This window comes from Cynocephalus volans, chromosome 15 (assembly GCF_027409185.1).
Source record: "Cynocephalus volans isolate mCynVol1 chromosome 15, mCynVol1.pri, whole genome shotgun sequence".
NCBI classification, from domain to species: domain Eukaryota; kingdom Metazoa; phylum Chordata; class Mammalia; order Dermoptera; family Cynocephalidae; genus Cynocephalus; species Cynocephalus volans.
In genome coordinates this window covers 11,252,995-11,275,713 of record NC_084474.1, presented here as the reverse complement: position 1 = coordinate 11,275,713, position 22,719 = coordinate 11,252,995, and the positions used below count along the sequence as shown (strand labels likewise).

Here is a 22,719-nt window from a genome sequence, read left to right as displayed (position 1 = left end):
ATAAAATAAAAAGAATTTAAAAATCTAAACAGTATTTCTTTTCCTTTTTTCTAATTTTAGAGCACTTCTTTCTAATTTTTTGGAGGTTTTAGTGTGATGGGCAGATTTACACATGGCACAGTGATTAGTACATTGTAGCCACTTAGTCATATCTGTTGAAGTCTTTATGGAGCCATTCAAGAACTACAACTCTGTCCGTAATGGGATATCACTCACACATAGGAAGAAGATTGGCTCTTAATCTCTGGGAAAAAATATGAGATATAAAGACATTATTCCTAGATAAATGCTTACACAAAGTCTTGCTTATAATTTCAAAAGGTTTATTGATTTTGGTCTGATACTCAGAATGTACAGCACTGAAATGTGTTCTAATTTAAATAGAATATTTAATACAGACTTAAATTATTAAAATGATTGGTTTTACTGTTTAAATTTCCAAAATCTTATCAAAGAATGTAAAGTTCAGAATTGCAAAAGACTGCAACTATAATAAATTCTTTCACTTTTAGAGAAAATATCCATATGCTGTCTGAAGAAAAACAGAGGATAATGCTGTTAGAACGAGTAAGTAAATTCTCCTCTTGAAATACCATGTTAAGTATGTTCACTTTGAGGATGCAGTAAAATAAACTTTATTAATGAAAACATACAATAGACTATGTCTATTTGTGTTTATAAATTAAATCTTCTTTTGTGATTAACTTATATTTGCTTAAATGTGAACTTATTTTTGTGCTTCGCATTTTTAGAAGTCCTGTCATTTTATGATCCTAGTTGCTAAGTAGTTGAGAGTAGTATTTCAGGCCTCTTATTTGTCATAATGACCCAGTGAATAAAGTATGTATCAGAGAAAAAGGTTGGTAGTTTTTATAAAATAAATATGTGAAATAATGGTTTTATTTAATAGTTCAGAATTCAGCCAAATAATACAATATGAATTTTACATATTTATTTTGAAAGCAAAGTATTTTTTTTTTTTTTTTAGAAATGGGAAAATATATAAGAATAAGTAATAGAAAAGAAAAGAGTTGTTTTTAGTAACAATTAATTGAAATGAACAGGAGAAAATGGCAATAAGGGGTCCCCTCCTGTTGTATTATGAGATACAATTGAGTTTTGTACACATTTGGCATACTCGTAAACCAGTTTTCATTCCTTAGACCTTTAAGATTTCTAATTATGTGTTTTGCTTTTTACAAACTTAATTTTATGGCAAAAATCCAAATTCAGAATTGTACAACTTAGTTCATATATAGCATGTGTTCTTTTGTTATTAAAGGGTTATGTGATTACCTCAGAATCACCTGAGATGTATGTTATAAATGTAGATTCCTCTTCTTTGGCAAGACCTTGGGATAGGTCTCAGATATTTACTGCGTATTTACAAATTCCACAGGTGTTTGTAATGCATATTAAAGTTAGACAACCTTAGGTAGATATATCTAAAATTGTTGTGGTTCTCATTTAAGCCAATAAATAATTAAAACAGTTGGAAAGGATTTATAGAAAATAATATCTCCATTAACCTTTCATACCAGAACCAAACATTAGTTTGAAGGTAAGAACTTTTTTGACAGTCATTGTTTAGATTTATTTGAGTAGGTACAAAGATAAACCACAGGTCTCTTCTCTACCTCCAGACATTGCAATTGAAAGAAGAAGAAAATAAACGGTTAAATCAAAGACTGGTAAGTTTTTTTTCTTAACAAATTGATTTTAACATTTTTTAATTGTTAACGTTATATTTCATTATGAAGATATACCATCAGAAGGATGTATGCGTTGGTTAATTTATTTTTAGTAGTTTTTGTTGAGCCGTGTTGGTAATTTATTGCTGTTGATTCTCACAGAATGATGAAGTTAGGTCATTGTTAACACCTGTGACTGTAGATTCAGACTTTTCATAGCATGAAAATAAATGTCTCGGTTATACTTAACACTGTAGATCTGACCACGTAAACTTCACTACTAAAGATGCTTTTAAAAGCAGTCAACAAAATCAATACAATATTTTCTGATTATTAATAAAAATATTATTTCTTAGGATTCCATGATTGTATGTGTTTGTAATCTAAGTTATGATTGGCAGTAGTATTTCAGGCCTCTTAAAAGCATTGTTAGCAACTCAGTCAATAAATTAAAAATTAGAGTTACATAATAAGCCTTTTGAAGATTAACATGTTTACTCTCACAAGTGTGCATAATTTTAATACATTTTATCCTTTCATGAATCTTTAAGTGAAGGTATCTGAGAAGCAAGAGACCCTATGTGGTTTTCTGAATTAACTTGGTTTTATTCTAACCTGTAAATTTAACCAATTACTCAAACAGCCGATTTTATAGCCAAACATACATGTTTTAATAAAGCAATTGCTTCATTTTTTCAAATTCTGGTAACTACAATTTACTTAGAATAGTAACTTGTATACCTTATAGATGTTCGACACATGTTTATGAATGAATGAATTTTACCTTTCAGATTCAAAGAGCACCAAACTCACATTCATATCGGTGTTCAAATGTAAATTATTACACGTTTACATAGATTTATAACTATATTCACATAATTTTTCTTCAAATCTAACCCTCATTTGTAATAGATATATGAAAAACTTAAGCTTTTATTTGGTCTTAAAAATGGGTGGTCAATCTTCACTGGCAGGATATAGATCATTTATCTGGATAATTTTAATAAATTGCTATACACTTTTAAGTCTTTCTAGTCATTATTTGTTGTTTTATTTCTCTCTTTTTAAAATGTATTTCTCTCTCTTTTTTAAACACTTAATGAGACCCTGCATTGTACCAGGTAGTGTTCTGAGGGAAATGGAGGAAATTCAGAGCATCAAAATTAGACTTAATAAACAAAAAGAAACCCATATGAATCATTGGCTTGTGCAACTGTGCACTGAGCCCACTTTGCTTGGGAAGGATGGCTATTCTTGCCACCCTTTCAGGGCTCAAGACCTTGGAACCTGTGCCTCAGGTATCATGAGATGGTGTGATGAATGGATTGAAGTGATTTGAAGAGCGAAGCATTCCCAACTGAGTTATAGCAACAGCAAATCAGTTAGCAAATACCATTCCGTTGTGCTCATCATCAAAAGAGGAAATGGATGGCTGTCACATCTTTCATTGTTTAGTGATTTCTCAGAATAGTTTTTTAAACCTAGGCATTTCGGGAGCTGCCTTGAAGATGAGAGAGGAGGGATGTTCCCAACTTTAAGAGCTTTATGCCTCCCACCCATTTCAATCAGAGTAACATTGTTTGTTTGTTTTTCTTACTTAGGTATTGGACTTTTGAGTAAGATTTTGTAAGGGTCTTTTTTGGTTTGTTTTGTTGTCATTTGTCCAACAGGAAAGATTTTAAAACTGATGTGGTATAATTTTCAAACTCTTTTAGAAAAATTTCAGTCTCTTTCTCGTTGATATTTTATTTTTAAGATTAAATGTAATACAAATAAAATGTGATTCAACCAAATTTGATAAAATAAGTAACATACGTTAAAATGTAGGTAAGTTTTTCTAATGAAGCTAATTGTTGAAGTAAAAGATTTTATTTATAAACGTAAGTATTACATTAGTTTGGAGTCTTTAAAGCTGGGACACATACTTTGTGTGTAGCATATTGAAATTTATGAATGTGTGTAGCATACTGAAAGAAATTTTTGCAGTAATTTCCCAGTAATACATGTGGTGCTTTAATTGTATAAGATTCATGAACTGTTCGTTTTTTTTTTTAAGATGTCTCAGAGCATGTCTTCAGTATCTTCAAGGCATTCTGAAAAGATAGCAATTAGAGAGTAAGTATCTTATTTTTATTTTGTGGGTTTTTTTTTCCCCCCCCCGTGGAAAAATATTTTACTGAATTAAATTGTTAATGAATGAAAATGTATTTTATTTCCATGGCAATAATGCTTTAGGTACAGGTTCTTTGAGCAGAGTGTTTTATACCTAGTGATAGTAAAAGTTTTTGTTGGAAAGGAAAGTTTTTCAAATTGTTACTTTGGAAACATTAAGATTGCATTACAGAACATTCTTATTATAACTTTATCATTTACACAAATATCCTTGAGGCCTTTTTGACTCTAACCTTTCAGCTGGTGACACCTCTTTTAAATCCTACTTATCTCCTTAGTCTTTTTCACTTTAGATAGGAGAATCTTGACTTGTTTTTAAGTTACAAGGTTTCCTCATTTTTATTTTTTAGATTTCACTTTATTGATATACTACAAATTCATAATACACTATGAAATTTATCAGTTGAATAATTTAATAGTCAGTTTTCCTGGACCAAATTACCCTATAGTAATAATTGTTCTTTAGCTTGGGGTATTTGAAAGGAGCTCTGAAATAATAAAGAAAAGCATTGTTAGCAACTCATATGGTCAGTCTTTTATACCTGATAGGATGGATGCAAAAACTACAGAACTAAATATTTAAAAAGACCCTTTATTTTATTATGATAGGCCTATTGACCAAATTTTTGGTTGTCAGATATCTTTCACATCTCTTTAGAAATATTTTATCTTCTCTCAATGATTGGAAAGGTCTGGGTGGTATCTGTCTTCATCAGCTGTATGTCAGATCAAGACGTAGTTCAATTATGGTCTTTCAAAGATTAGAGAGAGATGAGCTTTAAAACACTGCTGCAAGGAGGCTTCAGCTCCCTCCTTTAAGTGGCAGCTTCTGGTATTTAGCCAAAACAGTGCCTGCCATGTTGTTGGGTAGGCAGGAAGTATTTTCAGGATAGTCCATTAATGAATAAAAGGTTGTTATCTTTTTGAAGACTTTGATGATTTATCAAGTGTAGGACCTGCGAAATTAAATGATTTAGAAACTTAAGAAATCTGAAATTAATTTTCAAGGCCTATAAATGTTTTGAACAGTAGTTCTGAAAAGGCTGTAAAGAAACAGACTCCACTTACATGTGTAGGCAGTTGTACCCATTTCCTTTTTCTGTTGTTTCCTTCTTTCAAGCCTATACTCCAAGCCAGTGGTATCCATTGACTTGTTTAGACCTAATTAAGTACATGGACTTAATTGTTTTTCATTTCAAATTGAACAGCATTATACTTGAGAACTGGAGCAACAGGATCTAGTTCTTGTTATGACACATGAGATTGATCTCTCTGAATTTATGTTCTTGGTGTGGAATGAAAGATTAGGAGAAAAATCTTCCTGTGACTAGATGAACTATAATGGGTCTTTTTTCTTCCCCTCACCCAAGCAGTTTTTGTTTTTGTTTTTTACCTTTTTTTAGTTAACATTAGATAATAGAAATTTTATTAAGGAGACTTTTGGTCTTTGACAGTCACTGGCATCATTCTTTGAACATCTGTGTATGACCAGTACTCCCATTAGGAGCTGGGTAGAGTATAAAAGAATATCATGTAAATGTGAAGTTTAATATTGCATTAATATTTTAATGTACAGTTGAGCATTTCAGAAGATATTTTTAAATGTCCAGAATAATAAAATTACAGTTTTAACTTTATGCAGTTTTCAGGTGGGAGATTTGGTACTGATCATCCTAGATGAACGCCACGACAATTATGTATTATTTACTGTTAGTCCTACTTTATATTTTCTGCATTCAGAGTCTCTGCCTGCCCTGGATCTCAAACCAGGTGAGGGTGGTAAGTGTCATTCCATGACTAAAATATTAAACCTGGAGTAGATGGAATATATTAAAGATGTTTTTTCCTGTTGTGTAATTATATCAGAATAAGTCACTAAGAAGGAACCTTGCTTAATCTGTTTTTTATAAAATCTTCATTATCCAGATTATTTTAATGGATTTCATCAATAATTCAAAATTAGAATATAGCTTATGCGACGGATCAATTGATCAGAAAATGCAATGGTTCAGACATCTCATACCCTTAGCAATCACAGAATTATATGGTCAGAATTCTTATGTACAACCTAATAAAGCCTAATATATGCTCATTTGTTTATGAAGGCATTACCATTTTTTGGAAAAAAAATAAGAGTTTTCTTAAACCATTAAATGTCTTTTCTATTATAAAATGTCTTTTCTTAATCATCCCGTGTCTTTCCTTTATCATCCTGTGTTCCTACTTCGTTTTTCATTATACTGATCAATACTTTTATTTTATTTTATTTTTTAAAAAAAGCAATACGTCCTGTTAAAATACACTAAGTAACAATGTCTGTTATTTGATCATTTAAAAACTCAAAAAGAACAAAATAGATATCCTGGTATACTTAGCTTAAGTAGAATTATTTAAAAAAAGAAAACAAAAATATGTCTGTTTGTTTACATTGATGTTCCTGTTTGGAATGACATGAACAGAGTGAAATACTTATTCTTTGAAATAGGCCAGTGTCATATAACTACTCCATCATGGCTCTTGGTGGTGGGCTATTTCGAATGTCCATAGTGCAAAAATCATATAACCATGAAAAATTAGAAGATAAGCTTACAACTTAATAATTTTCTTGCCTTGAAAACAGTGAACTCGATATTTTGGGTTTTTTTATTATGGTGTTCTTTTTAATTTATTTAAAAATTTTTTTCAAAAATGATTTTTAAACTTAGAAAAAGTTGCAAAAGTTAATATAATACAAAGAAAACCCATATAATTTTACCCAGATTCACCTGTTATTAACATTTTACCCTATTTGCATTATCTCTATAGATATAGTGTCTAATTATACAAATACCAAAATATATATAAATGTGTGTACTTGTTTTTTCCCCAAAACCTTATGAGAGTAACTAAACATCATAGTCCTTTAGCTTTAAATATTTCAGTATTTCAGTGTTTATTTTTTAAGAATGGGAAGAATTCAGTGTTTAAATGTAGGAAACACTGAACTTTTTTTTTTTTTTTTAGTGCACATTACCATTTCAGAGGCTCTCACATGTCCTGCTGAAAGAATTTAATATCTCACTTAACTTTGTATATCCTTCTTCCCTTTTTTCCTTTGAGAAATACATAACAGAGCATGCCAATTGGGGTCCTGCTATCCCTATGTTGTTACCCTGGAGGGGATATGAGTTTCCAGAGTGTTCTTGTTGAGTTTGGCATAATTTGAGCATTTAGTTTTAGGTGATTGTTTTCAGACATGATGAAGTGGCTGTGAAATGCTATTTTACTCTTCAGAGTGTTTTCCTTAACATGTTGTCCTGGGGCTTTTTGTCACACGATAGTAAACTTAAGTTTCATTCTTGATGATGTATTCAAAATATCTTTCATGTATATTTTGCCAATATTTTTATGGAATAAAAATCAGTTATGTCTTCTGTTGGGACTCTTAAAAGACTTTAGCCTAAATGGAATACAGACAATCCCCAACTTGCAAAGGTTTTTTGACATCATTACGGTGTAAAAGCAATACACGTTCGTTAGAAGCCATAATCCAAGTACCCATACAGTCATTCTGTTTTTCACTTTCAGTACAGTATTCAGTAAATTCCATGAGATATATTCAACACTTCATTATAAAATTGGCTTTGTGTTAGATGATTTGCCCAACTGTAGGGTAATATAAGTGTTCTGAGCATGTTCTAGGCAGGCAAGGCTAAGCTATAATGTTCGGTAGGTTAGGTGTATTAAATGCATTTTCAACTTAACATATTTTCAACTTACGATGGATTTATCAGGGACATATCCCCGTCGTAAATTGAGGAGCATCTGTAGTTTATTGACTGAATACTTTTGAAATCAACCTTATTATGACAACTTTTCTGATGAAATTAAAAGGATTGAGAGTTTACTTCTTAGCTTGTCATACTTTGGGGGTATGAGGACTAGCCTTCTCATTCTGTCTCTTCCCACATTTTCCATCTCCCCTTCACGCAAGTACTACCCTTCTAGACTTTCTTTGGTTATTAACCAGAGAAATTTATTATTTTTTTATTTATTGAGCACCAATTGTGTTCACACTGCTGTGCCGGGCACCATGGCATACAGATGTGAGGAAAGTGCAGTTCTTGCTTTTGAGGAATTGTATTAAATGCACTGCCCCTCAAAAATCAGTTCTTTGCTTTGAACATAGAAAATGTATTTTGTCTGCTTTCAGAAATGGAAAACGTCATCTTTGTTAGCTGTTTCAGTAGATGGCACTGTTGAGTTAGCCCAAAATTCCTAGATGTATTTGTTTATGATTTATACTTACATTAGTAGTATTTTCTGAACTATGTTAGTTCTGTGATTTGATGTACCATGTACATTTAGTTAATGAGTAATAAAAGCCATATAATACTGGTTGAAAAGTACCATGACTTCAGTTTTGTTATATAAATCGTTAAGCATTTCAGTGATGTCGGCAGTTTGAAGACATTCTTTCAGTCATGAGAACTTAGTCTGTTTTGATTCCGGCAGTTATGTTTTCATATGTAATTATAACTGTACTTTCAGAAAAGAAATTAACAGTTTGATTCATTAGCTTCAGGTGTATCTAGAAGACCCTGGGTACTTGGAAAAGTAATGGAAAAGGAATACTGTCAAGCCAAAAAGGTAAAAACTGTAACATATGATATAAACCTAGGAATTATAAAGAAGATTCTCATACTCTTTATATAGAAATCATTACTAGTGCTGTTCTTGGGCTTTTAGCTCACTTGAGTTAGAGCTTGAATTTAATGAGAGTGAGTTTGAACCAGCAATTTATTAGTATATGTGTTATTTGTCTTTAGATAGTATAGGTAGATGACTAACAATCCATCGATCTATACAGGAAAACAACTGCAAAGTTTCTGCTTTATGACTATTAAGTTACTAGTGTAACTTATGTGCAAAAAAAGAATCCTGCATACCTGGCGACAAAAGTGAATTCTGTTTGTAGGTAGAATTGATGTTTTCTTATTTTCATCCTGTACCCCCACTGAAGAAAGATAGTGTAAAGTACTTGGTGGCTTAAAAATGGGCCTGATTGTAATATCAGCAATATCAGTGGTATAGAATCAGTGAAATCTACTGAGCATTCTTCCTGACTCATTGTAATTTGGGGCCTCAGTGCTTCAAAACACTAACCGATCTTAAATTGTATAGAATTGAGGTTTCTTTGATACTTAATGAAATGGCTCACTTTGTACTATATTCTTTCCAGTGGGTATCAACTTTGTCTTCTATCAATATTAGTAGCTCAGTATATAATATATTCTCAGTTGGTGAGAGGTAGATCTTTGATAAAGGTCCCCACTTCCCCGAAAATACTGTAGCAATTAGTTTGATAGTAAGTAAGTAGTAGCATAATTTGCTTTAATCATTTAAGTGATTCCCTTTTTTCTTTCCCTCTTAGGCACAAAACAGATTTAAAGTTCCTTTGGGGACAAAGTTTTACAGAGTGAAAGCCGTGTCGTGGAATAAGAAAGTATAACTTATGGAAGTAATTAATAGGTTCTATGACATTTTCCTGATTTGTCCAACAGTGCTCATTCATCACTACCAAAACAGCAGGCCATCTTTTTATACAAAAGTCAATGTGACAATGTACTTCATTGGTGTACATCATTTACTTTTTAACTGGCTACATTTTAGGAATAATAAATTTCATCAGAACCCTTGGCTGAACTAAAATGGTTTTGTTTTGGGACTTTTTTTTTTTACCTAAATAACTCTAGAAATGTGGACCAAACTAGTTCATTTTCTCAAAGGGCATACCCTGTACATTGTGGCTTATAATTAGCCATATTAATTGCCTGTTAAATATACATTAGCTTGAACTTAGATGTTAAATGTTAGTTATTATTACCAGCATTTGTCCTTTTGTGAAATCAGTATCAGAATACTTGCACTCTTTAACACATTCTTTATAAAATGTATAAATTCTTCAAAACTATTTAAAGAGGAGTGTTATTGCATGCAGATAATCATAATTTTGAGTTTGCCTCAGTAGATTACTAAAGCAAATTGTTTCATTTATTTTTCTAAATGCCCTTTGATGTTTTAAAAAACAAAGAACTATAATTTAATTGACTGATTTTAAGATCAGCCATAAAGAATCAGCAGTCTTCAAAAGCACTTTCAATAGATTGATCATCTGAGTTCTAAAGGGAAGAGTCTGTGTTGTTAACCATTTCAAATGCAGTACTCAGATCTTCCCAACATCTTTATTACTCTGTTTAGAATAATCATATTGATGAAATCGTAATTTATGGTCGAGTTTCAGGAAAAAAGATATTCATTGTACATTAACCATTTAGAGGTCATTTAAATAACAAAATATTGTATTGTAAAAGACATGTACAATTTTAAAACAATAAAGATTTGAACCTGTAAATGTGTGTGCCTTTTAAAGAAGGATACATTTTTAATATATTTGAGTGATTGTTAGGAAGTGTGAAAAAATTGTTCTGTATCATATCAAAGAGAAACATGATTATTACAAAAATGTTCTTTATACTATGTAACAGGGTAAAACAGTGTTATATAGAATAGAATTCTGTAAACTAGATCTTTAGAGAATTTGCCATTGAACAAAGGTATTTAAATGAATTCATTGAGTTTTGGATGAGACTTGTGTCAGGTTTGTTGCTAGAGAACAATAATAAAATGATTCTTTTTTGAAAAATATTTAATTTCTTCATAAAAAATAAGTTAAATATTTTTTTAAATATGTATACCTAATAGTACAAAAATGGAATAAACATCATAGTGTATAGAAAACTGAATTTGACAACATATTAATGAATAAATGAACAAATGATTTCACATGTTTCTATTCAATCCTTGCATGATATCTTTATGCAATGAATACCAGAGCAATAAGTTACTTTATATACAGAGTGGTTTTGTTAAGCATATTTGGTTGGGTCTCAATGAATCTGCCAGGTAGACCATTTTGACTTAATTAATGCCCTTCAAATTTAATATGTGGTCATTGGGCTGTGTAATTGTAGTGTGGTGTGACACATGACATCAAATCCATCATCTCATTAATGTTGCTATTTAATGTTGGATGTTGTTCCTTATAGTTTTTCTTGTATCCTATTTTATAATCCATCCTGTCAGTGTCCACGTGTACGTTTGTAAATCAAAAAGAAAACTGAAATAATTTTCTTAGTTAAAAAGAACAATGAAACTTGGAAACCTAAAAACATCAGTTGAATTCTTAGCTTTGCATAGTTAAAGGCAATCTGTTGTGATCCTGGGCATTGGAATGCCTGACTTCAGTTTTGGATTTAACTAACCCTGGATGAGTTGCATAAACTCTGAACCTCAGTTTTCTCATGTTTAAAGCGGAGTAATAATAGGAACTACCTCATAGGGTTATTTTCTAGATTAAATAATATGCCACAAAATTCCTGTCCTATTTCTCACTTTTGCCCCCTAGAAATAATTACTTTTACATTTTTAGCCATTTTTATCTCGTTTGCTAAATATGGCTATACTGCTATTTTTTGATAAATCAATTTACATTTTCTGTTTACTTTCTCATATATGAAATTTGATTCATTCATACCCTTACTTCCGCATTCCTATCTTTCCTATGTAGTATGTATTACTTTCTGTTTGGTTCATTAGGGTTTGCATTATGATGACTCACTATTCTCTCCTGTGCCAAGTCCTGCACTATGATTACATTTCCTTTCTTGTTCAGCCTGTACATTTTTATTGAAGACTTTGTTTTGTTTTTTTCTTCTTGTGTTGTTATCTTGTAATTATCATAGCTTTAACTCTTCAGATGCTGCTTCATATTCTGTCAACTCACATTTCTCAGAAACCTTCATTTTGGAACCATTAGTTCTGCTTCATACATCTGGCATACTATTTCACATTCTAGGACTTTCTTTAATATTTTTGTTAGAAAGCCACTGTTTGATGGCTCTCTTTCCTCTTTCTTGCTGGAGCTTATGATGAAGTAACTTCTTAGGGAAGAATTACAGATTAATTTTTTGAATCTCTACAAATCTGATAGCTCATACTTGATGGACAGTTCAACTGGATATAGTTTTGTTTGTTTGTTTGTTTGTTTTTTTAAAGATGACCTTAACCCTTGACTTGGTATTGTCAGCACCACGTTCTCCCAGGTAAGCTAAATGGCCATCCCTATATAGGGATCTGAACCCGTGTCCTTGGTGTTATCAGCACCAAACTCTCCCAAGTGAGCCACAGGCCGGCCCTGGATAGTTTTTTTGCAGCATTGCTCCCTTGTCTTCTGTCATCTAAGTTGTGGAGAAATCAGATAGACTCCATCTGTGTGCTTTTTTAGATTTTTTCCTACCCCACCTCCATGCTCCCAGAAATTTTTAGGAGCTTCATTTTAGTCCTGCTCTTATGAAATGTCATAATAATGTCTTAGAATTTCCAACCCCAACCATTCTTGCTACTAGGCAGTCAGTGAACCCTTTCAACCTAGAGATGCATGTCCTGCAAGACTAAGGGAATTTTTTAAAAATTTTTTTGATTTCTTTCTTCTCAAAGTCTTAGTGGATGTTACACCTTTTAGATCGCCATTTTCCTTATATTATCTCCTATTTTCTATCTAATTTATAGTCTTTTCTGGGAGTTTTCTCAATGTTTCTTTTATTGAGAAACATTGAGAAAACTTTCATGTTGGCAGTTGTGGTTTTAACTTCCAAGAGTGCTGATCACCTTTTCGTGAATCTTGTGGATCCATATGAATTAGTGTTTTCCTAAAGTTCTGTCCCCTCATTGTCTCCCGAGACTTTTTTTTCCCATTAATTAACTTTGATCTTTGTATTTCCTTTTGGAAGTGTTTCTTAAATGTCTAATGATCCTTGTTTGTCCCCTCCATATTCAAGAGTAGGGCATTAAGAAACTGATTGATTGTTAACGGTGTTTTTAATGCCTTCTACCCTGTGTCCAGAAAATAAGAAAGAGTTGACTATCAAATTGTAATTATAAGCCTTAAAGAAATCTTGGAGATCTTCTGGCCTAGTCCTTTTTGTTTGTTTGATTTTTAGTGTTGAGGTGAAATTCACATAGTTAACCATTTGATAGTGAACAATTCAATATCAGTACCTCCTTCTTTCTATGGCTAAATAATCTTCATTATATATATATTTATACACACACACACACACACACACACACACACACACACCATAATTTGTTTATCCACTCATCTATTGATGGATATTTGGGTTGTTTTTATCTTTTAGCTATAGTTTCTAGTGCTGTGAACATGAATGTATATGTGTTTGTTTTGGTACCTGTTTTTAATTATTTGGGGTATATCCTAGGAGGGGAATTGCTGGGACATACGGTAATTTTACGTCTACCTTTCTGAGGAACTGCCAAATTGTCTTCTACAGTGGCTGAACGATTTGCACTCCTACCAGCAATGTATGAGGATTCCAATTTATCCACATCCTAACTAACACTATTTTCTTTTTATTATTATTATCATTATTACTAGTAGTAGTGTAGTCATACCAGTGAGTATTTCATTTGCTTGTGGACCATTTGTATGTCTTCATTGGAGAAATGTCTATTCAAGCTCTATGCCTGGTTTTTAAAGTTTTTTTTTTTTATTGTGAATTGTAAGAGTTCTTTATAGATACTAGACTTCATGTATGATTTACAAATATTTTCTTACATTCTGCAGGTTGTCCTGTTGCTTTCTTGATAATCTCCTTTGTTGCACAGAAGTTTTTAATTATGATTAAGTCCAGTTTACCTATTTTTTCTTTTTTGCTTCTCCTTTTGGTGTTATAATTAGGAATCCATTGCTAAATTCAAGGTCATGAAGATTTACCCATGTGTTTTTCTCTAAGGGTTTTATAGTATTTGCTCTTATATTAGGTTGTTGATCCATTTAGAGTTGTTTTGTGTATGGTGTGAGTTAGGGGTGTGTGTGTGTCAGTACCACAGTGTTTTGATTACTGTAGCTTTGTAATAAGTTTTGAAATCTGGAAGTATGAGTCCTCCAATTTTGTTCTCTTCCTAAATTGTCTTGGCTATTAGGGGTCCCATCAAATTCCATATGAATTTTGAGATTGGTTTTTACATTTTGGAAAGGCCATTGGGATGTTGATAGGGATTGCATTGAATCTGTAAATAACTTTGGGGGAATATTGCTATCTTAATAACATTAGGTCTACCAATCCATGAACACAGGATATTTTTTCATTTATTAACATTTAATTTCTTTCAGCAGTGTTTTATAATTTTCAATGTACAAGTCTTTCACCTCCTTGGTCAAATTTATTCCTAGGTATTTTGTTCTTTCAGGTGCTATTATAAATGGAATTGTTTTCTTAATTTCCGTATAAAATTATTTGTTGCTGGTGTATAGAAGCATAGCTGATTTTTGTGTGATCTTATACTCGAACCTTTGTAGAATTCATTTTTTAGCTGTATTATTTACATTTCATTTATTCTGTTTATTTATACTTTATACTGTTTACAATTCATTTTAGCTGTACTGTGTGTATGTGTGTGTGTGTTATTTGAGATTTTCACATCATCTATGAATAGAGATAATTCTGTTTCCTTTCCAATTTGGATGTCTTTTATTTTATTTTCTTGTCTAATTGCTCTGCTAGAACTTCAAATACTGTTGAATAGATGTGGTGAAAATACACATCCTTTTCTCATTCCTGGTCTTACAGAAGAAGCATTCAGTCTCACCATTGAGTATGATATTAGCTGTGAGTTTTTTTACATATGGCGTTTACCATGTTGAAGAAATTTTCTTCTATTCCTTGTTTATTGTTTTTTACCATGAAAAAATGTTGACTTTTGTCAAATGCTCTTCCTGTCTCAATTGAGATGATCATGTAGGTTTTTTCCTTCATTCTATTAATGTAGTGTATTATATGGATTGATTTTCTGTTGAACTACCATTGTGTCCTGGGAATAGATACCACTTGGTCATGGTATATAATCCTTTTGATATGCTGCTGAATTCAGTTTGCTAGTATTTTTTTTTTTTTTCAGGACTTTTGCATTGGGTACTTAAGTGGATGGACCAGTTCTCTGAGGGTCTTAATCTATTATTTTCTGTAACATCAATACTGGCCTAATCCTTTTAAAGATTAAAAAAAAAAAAAAAAAAACTGTAAAAACAGACTCAGAGAGTTTAATGATTTGGCCAGTGTCTCAGAATTAGGGTCTCAGCTGGGAGTCAAACTGGTCACTCCTGACTTCTAGCATGGTGATCTTCTGATTTGAGGAAAAAAAAAATCTGACTGTATGGCTTAATTTCCTCCAGTGGTTAGAATAGTTTAAGTGAATGTCATTTAAGGTAGGGACCCAGGAGAATAAAAAGGGACTAAAAAATATATACATGTGTTGGAAATTAAGACTACAGCATTTTCCCCAAGTTTTTGGTTATTTCCTGCTTATTCAAAGTTGGGGACCTAGAGGCTTTTTTCATTTTGAAATGTTGTGCATATGTGTTCAGCAAAGTAAAACACCCTTAAAAACTTCAGGTTTTCTATAAGATGGATTGAAGTTTTTTACATGCCCTTCAAAAGCTAAATCATAATTCATACAAACTTCTCTCTGGAATGCTAGAGTATTATGGGAAAACACTCATGAGATTCTTAGGAGCTATCTTGTTTAGCTAAGAGGGTCTCAAAGGACATAACAGTCACAGCTTTGATTTAATCATGACCCTGAAACTGTTTCTTTGAGAATCCTCAGCTTACCAGAGAGACTGGATCCAACACAGCAGCTCCTGAGTCTCATCTATTTTTGCCAAATTCTTCTTGCAGACTGAAAAGTTTCTTCTCTATTTCATCTCTCTCTTCCTGTGCTTTATTATACATGGCTGACATAAGCCAATTGACACCTTAAACATTTTCTGGAAACCTCCTTAGCCAGAATCACAAATTTGTTGGTTTTGCCAGTTGTTTTGCTGCTACAAGACCTAAGTCCCCATCTTTCCAACTTCCAGTTGCCGTTTATTTTTCCAGCCTCTTCTAACAGTTTGCTCATTATTCTTCCAGGCTTAGGCAATGCCATGTGTTCTAAGTTTGTGTTTAAGGTACCGATTTCTGTATATAGGTTTATACTGTGTAATTGATCATCCCCACACTTAAATAGTTTAAAATATGACAACCACTTGTGTGCTCATGTGATCGCAGTCATCTGTCAACTTGGCTGGGGCTGGATGGTCCATGATGCCCTCACTCATATGTCTGGAGATTAGTTAGAGCTGTGTTTGGATGACTTCGTTCTTTGTGTAGCCTCTGTGATAATGCCCTGGGTTTCTTAAACAGTGGCAGCAGCATTCCAAAAAGAGTGACAGCAAACGTCAGAAGCTCGGAGGCCCTGTCATTTCTATCACATTCTCTTTGTCAATGTAAGTCACAGAGCCAACCCAGGTTCAAAGAGGGGGAGTAGCTGCAAAAAGATTGTGATCTACTTTAAACCACCTCATTTCTTTTTAAAGTCAGGTCTAGAATAGCCATTGCCCTTTAAGATTTAGATAAAGATTTATAGATATTCTTGGAGATTAAAAAAAAGGAAGCATATGGTTTAATGATGCCTAAAGGCTACCAAACTTGGTAATGTTTACTTTAAAATCTAATTTTCATAAATTTACCTATTTTACTTATACTTACTAGATAACTGGGAAGCAGTTCAAACTGTTATTAATGTCTACTAATTGATAGCTCTTATGTTAGTCATACTCTTAGGACATAAACAAGCTGTCTTTGGCCAATTTTTAAAAATACTTGGTATAATTCATAATCTTTATAGGTAAGATGGAAATTCTTTCAAACAATTCTTAACATAGTGGTAATGAGACTGAACAGTGAGCTGTAAGCTATTTGGTTTACATACTTCTTAGGTGTCTCAGACTTGGAGGCCATTTAGATTGAGCTCCACCTGTTTGTTTCATTCCCACATTAAAATAAATAAAGCTTAGTAACAATACCAGTTCTAATGTTACTACAAACAAGTAGCAAGCTTCAAGATAACAAAATGCAAGATTAGTTCTCCATGTACTCTTCTAATCAAAGCAATAAGAGTACAGGTCACATATGTAGGAATACACCCAGGGCTGTCTTTTTATCCAGTGTCCATGCCCCATTGTAATACTGTGCCATGGAACTGTTTTAACAGATGCCACCCTTTCCCTTCAGAGCAGGATACCAGGCCTGCTAGAGGCAAGAATCTGTGCAACTGTACTAAACTGTCACTAACGTTAAATGTGGACAATTTAGAATTTCCAACACTTTCAGTGGCTTTCAAGAACTGTCTTTACAAATGTTATGTTTTTCTTTGGAATGATCTGTCCAGTTTTGTGGAACCTAGTAGTAAAGATGCTTCTGGCAGTCTAATTCCAAATTGATGTTGTAATATCCTTTCTTAGACTGCTATAGAAATGCCACCAATTAATTCCTGCAGTAGTCATAGTAGTAATATTATTCAGTATAGTTAAGTAGGTGTCACTTGTAATCTCTTTGGAATTCTGTTTTGCCAGTGGATGTTTCCTTAACCAGCCCAGGCTTCTAACATGAATTGCTTAGTTTCTTAAAGGATGAGTTTTTAAACTTCAAAAGTATAAAAGGGTATCTCACAAGCATAGATTATGCCTGCATTCTCTCAGCAATTTCTGTCATAATCATATATTACAAGATTATCTCTACATCCAACCTGTTTGAGAAGTATGACCTCTGGAGATGTCAACATATTACCTTTAAAACAGATTATTATCTAATAGAAATCTATACTTTTTTTTCCTTTTGTGTCACCATACACTTAATTAGATCCCTTTTAAAGGTAAGACATTTTTATAAATATTCCTCAAATTTAGTCTGTAGCATCAAAGAATACAAGGGAAATGAGTGAGCAATTTACTCTTCAAACTTTGACCATGGCTGTTTCACACTCTGGAGATCTTACCAGAGGGCTCTTATTAACAACACTAAAAACGACTGTGTATAATTTAAAATATTTTGAGATGTTTTGTAAATAATAGTGTCATTCTATTACATAACTTAATAAGTAAAAGAATTCAAAAATGCTACTCTATCTGATAATAGAATTCTCTCATTCTGGAACTCCCACCACATGGATGGGGAGTACTGGACAGAGCTCACCTTCCACCCTCTAGAACCTAGTATTTCTCAGAGGAACTCCACATGAACTAGTGATGACTAGGAGCGACTGTGTACTTCTTAAAACATTGGAGAGGCTTTGCAAACAAAGAGTTTCAATTTTATTAAACAACTAACTGGCCATTTACTGTTATCAATAAAAGTGTATTCCCAGTTGAGATAGTTGAAATCTCACACCATGAACTGGCAATGATTCCATGTTCAGACCAGCAAGAGGTGGGCAGAGGCTGTGGGTGTAAGTGGAATGCCAAAAAGAAATGTCTCCACTTTCAGAGCATATATGTTGTCATGTTATTACTTGAAATACTAACCACTTTCCTTAAAAGTATATCAGTGCTACTGTGTATTCTAAATATCTCAAACTGTTTCCTAAAATTAAAAGTTTTTGTGAATCAGTAGTACTAAATTTTCTGGTTTGGCATAAATGCACGCCACATCACAGAGGGTGTGATTCTCGTATAAACCAAAAAGATACTTGTTTGTAAATAATATAGTTGCCAAGAGATATACTAATAAATGAATTCTTTCTCCTTGTTGGGAAGCAAATTTTTTTTTTTTTTTTTTTCTCGTGACCGGTCAGTCCTATATAGGATCCGAACCCGCGGCGGGAGCGTCGCCGCGCTCCCAGCGCAGCACTCTACCAAGTACGCCACGGGCTCGGCCCGGGAAGCAAATTTTCAAAAAGTTGCCTGGGGAGCTGGAAATTGGAGCAAGGGTTAGTGGTCAGAAGGCCGTGCGGTCCGGCTGTGGCTGCCTAAATGTGGGGACAGAACTTCTCAGTGCTGCTCACACACATCTTCCCCCAGCTTGCTTTTCTAGATCCCTTCTTATCCCCGTTCAGTTAATACTGTCTTTTTCCATTGCTCAGCTGTTAGCTTTTCTGATTATAATTACATTCTAGCCATGTGTCCTTGAATCTATAGCCAAGTCTGAGTTGTCTGTCTTGGACTGCTCATTGTTTTAAAATCCTAGACACTCTCAGTTAGAGCATGGAATTACAACATCAAGGTCAAGGGTTCGATCCCCATACTGGCCAGCCACACATACACCACTCCCTTTCTCCAGATAACTAATTGAACTTTTGTTTTTTCAACTTTCCTAATTTTACTCAGTCTATAAGGGGTGCCTGATTCCCTACGTGTTCTCTGTGGTGTTTATTAGAATAAACCAGCCTGGAATTGGAAATAGCCTGGATTATTTTCATAAATCTTGAAAATTCCAACACTACCATGTTATTTCTAATTCTTTTAATTTCAGAGCATGCCACTAAAAGTTTATGATTAGAATGAGGTTCAGAAAGTCTCCACTAAATAATTCCTGACATCAAAATGATTCTGTGTACACACATAGCAGTGAAATCCAAAAATCAATTTATTAAAATTATTTTGCATGATATTTTCTCACAGGTTCCTTTCAAAGTTTTTCAGGAGATCATATATTCGAGATTACCATAATAAAGTTGGATGTTACTGAGTGGTTTGCCATGACTCTTTTCTGGAGTAAGTTCCACACATTAGGATAAGAGACAGCCAACCATACCTTGGAAGTGTATAGTTCTTCAGACAAGGAGTGCGTTGACTATTTTCTGTAGTAGGCCTCTTGTCATAAGTAGTGCAAACTGCCCTACTACAAGAAGTAGCCTATATTTTCAGAGTTAATACTCAGAAACTAAGAATTTACAAGGCTGACCTTTGACACTCTGATCTAGCCTTTATACTTGAAAGAAATACACCTGTTGCTCTGAGGAAAAATTCTGAACCTGATCAAACAAGGTGAACCAATTATATACGTAACTAGTAAACCACAACAATGCAGAAGCTCAGTGCTTAGAAAATACATCAGTGACTGTACCCTCTGAGAATGACATTGAAGCTGCCTGTATCCAGTGCTTGCAACAACTACTTTCTTTCTGTTCGTGTTAGGATTTTAACACTGACCTCACCCAAGTTTATCCATAAACCCACATCAACAATGTCCGTAGTCGAAACTCAAAATTACTTGAGTTGAACATAGCCATGATTATGTATTTGGTTTTAAGTTTAAGCATCTCCAGAACTCATTTTCTCTGGAAAATTCTAAGGTTTTATACAGATCCTGTTACCTAGAGTTATGATACATTGTAACATTCTGACGAGGGTCAGAATACTTTTAGTTTATAGAACTGTGTTCATATACTGGCTCCAGAGGAATTTACTGGTTCATCTATGTAGCTTTTCTAGCCTCAACTTCCCTATAGGTAAGAAGTAAACCTTACAATTTACTGTGATAATCGCAATGAGAGAAAGCGAGAGTATTTTGTATATTGAAAAGTGCTGTACAAATATTTATACATTACTACAAAGATTTCAAAAAGCTTTCAAAACACTCATTGCATATTTTGAAAACACTAATGGAAGTTGCAGGGTGGTCTTCCTAGAGTTCTGTTTCAATACTGTTACTCGGTTTTTTGCTTTTCTAAAAAAGCTAAATTAGCTCCCCACCCTACCCACCTCACCACCAAATCCTATGAAAGCTGAATCATAGCACCCTCAGATATATGCGGCAGATGACACCCAAGTATTTAAGGATACAAAGAGTCGCTAAAAAGCATCTCAGCTCTCCTACCTCTGTTTTTCCTTGGGATAAAGATTGTATTCATCTTTCAAAAATGAACAAGCATTTACAAATAATTTTAATTTCCATTCTAAAATTAATGGTGCTGTAGCAGCACTTAAAGATTACTTAATATTCATATTTTATATTTTAAAATAACTTTAGCAAATATTTTTGAACCGTGACAAAGGCTTACTATTTTATAAATTAAAAATAAATACGAGTTAATAAAATCACTAAGATCAATAGGTGAATAGGTCACATTATTTCAAAAGATGCCAAGAAATTCTCCAAACAAATTGAAACTTATTTTTTTTAACTTTAGAAGAGAATATATCAGTAGATAAAATTGAAACTGCAAAATGTTGCTCGGTGGTCTAAATCAAGACTATTTACCCTAAAGTTTACCTTAATAGTTTAATCCCACCTCCTACTTTGTGGGTTATAATTTCTCTTCTGGGGGAAATTTAATTTTTTTTTTTTTTTTTTTGAAACTTAACTTTTAAGTAGCATTGAAATCCTATCAAAATGTTTGGCTTATTTTTGTTTGTGGCTTTAAAACCTTTGATAATTGTTATTTACTACGTATGGATTCAAACTTGCCCTTTACCAAATGTTATTTGATTTCTCTTTTTCCCCTTCTAATCTATGCATCTCTGCTTTGTCCTTAAACAGCATTTTTGAGCTACCCAGTAAACAAACACTACAGTTACATCATGTGCTTGCAGGAAATCTCAGAACTCCGAATCTTAATTTGGATAGCAAAAAATATAATCAGGTATCATAATAAATTCAACAATATTTTAGCAGTCTCATCAAACTTGGATTAATCTGTGCTTCTACAAATTGTTTGGTCATAGTCATTTAAGAGTTTTGGGAACCGCCTTTTACCAAGCACCAAATTTTTCAAAACTTAAAGTACAGGCCTTTCTGTCCAACTCAAGTGATGTACATTCCTGCCATGCATATTGAGTGAGACTGTTGAGCGACTTCTACATTTGCTTTCTGTCTTTGGAGATGTAGTGCTAGAGCCCTCCTTCGGCTCAGCATTGAATTCACATTCTAAATTCACTGCCACTTCCCAGGAGAGCAGATCTGGAATACAGGTCATCTGCTATTCATCCCTACTGGTTCCAGCTTGCAATGGCCATTGGTAGTGACCCAGAAAGGAGTCTTAGAAAGTCCAAGTTAGTCTTCAGATTAAGTGTCAGTAAAGCATTGGCTTGTTCCTCCTGCATCGCTAAAGAGGGCTGCAGGTGAAAATGCTAATCATGAAATTATTGAAGGAATGTCTGTTTTATACATGCCCTGTATTGTTTATGAGCAATTATAAAATCAACATATATTTAAGATTTAACATTTTTTAAATTACCTTAAGTCATTTCATAAATAAATGTTACCTCATAAGCATCTCACAGCAGGAACAAATCTAATGGAAGCTGCTCATGAAATGCTTTAGCGACAAGTGTCCTTGTGATATGTCACCAGCCTGGCAAGCGTGATGACTTCCAGCAAAAGGGGCGTGAGTATCCCTGGCAGCGTGGGGGGCCAGGCACGATGACTACTGATGTACCCATGAATGTGTAGGCTATTGCAGGCGAGGACTGCTTCTCAGATGGTTTCTGTCCATTTGAAATTTTGGCCCTTTTGTGGCTGTTGCATTCTAACACATAATGCTACTTGTTAAAAAGTAGGAGTTGTTTATTATCTTAGCAGTTATGTGAAAATGCTTGCAGCCAAGCCAAGGAACTAATTGCTAATTTTGCAGGGATGCAGATGTACTGTCTGTATACAAAGGAAGCCCAATTTAAAAATCTCTCAAGTACTATCCTAAAATAGGTCAGGGGAAAAAAAGCCACCTGACATGCAAAACTGGTGAAATTTGATTTGGTTTAGATGATTATGCTCAGTGAATAAATGAATATAGAGTAAGGACACTAACTAGTTACCAAGTGAGAGTTAACATGAAGTCTGGAGCAGACTGCTTGGTTCAAATCCTGAGTTTGCCATTTATCAGCCCTGACCTTGGACGAGTGACTGCTCCCTGCCTCAGTTTCTCCATCTATACGGTGAAATTACTCTGCATTTATACATAGCATTAGTGACAATCC

The 22,719-nt window shown here is 33.4% G+C and overlaps 1 protein-coding gene across 3 annotated transcripts in view; it reads left to right on the top strand.

Moving 5' to 3' along the window:
* RB1CC1 (RB1 inducible coiled-coil 1) overlaps positions 1-10,527 on the top strand; it is an 87,093-nt gene extending 76,566 nt beyond the window's left edge. For 2 of the 3 annotated variants that reach the window (XM_063079476.1, XM_063079474.1), the window contains exons 19-24: positions 513-567; positions 1,644-1,691; positions 3,748-3,806; positions 5,506-5,642; positions 8,422-8,492; positions 9,277-10,527. In XM_063079476.1, coding sequence (XP_062935546.1) covers positions 513-567; positions 1,644-1,691; positions 3,748-3,806; positions 5,506-5,642; positions 8,422-8,492; positions 9,277-9,354 — 448 coding nt within the window. In that variant the 3' untranslated portion in view covers positions 9,355-10,527. The remainder of the gene's footprint in view (positions 1-512; positions 568-1,643; positions 1,692-3,747; positions 3,807-5,505; positions 5,643-8,421; positions 8,493-9,276) is intronic. The other variant, XM_063079475.1, reaches the window with a different exon arrangement.
* Positions 10,528-22,719: the final 12,192 nt, after the last annotated feature.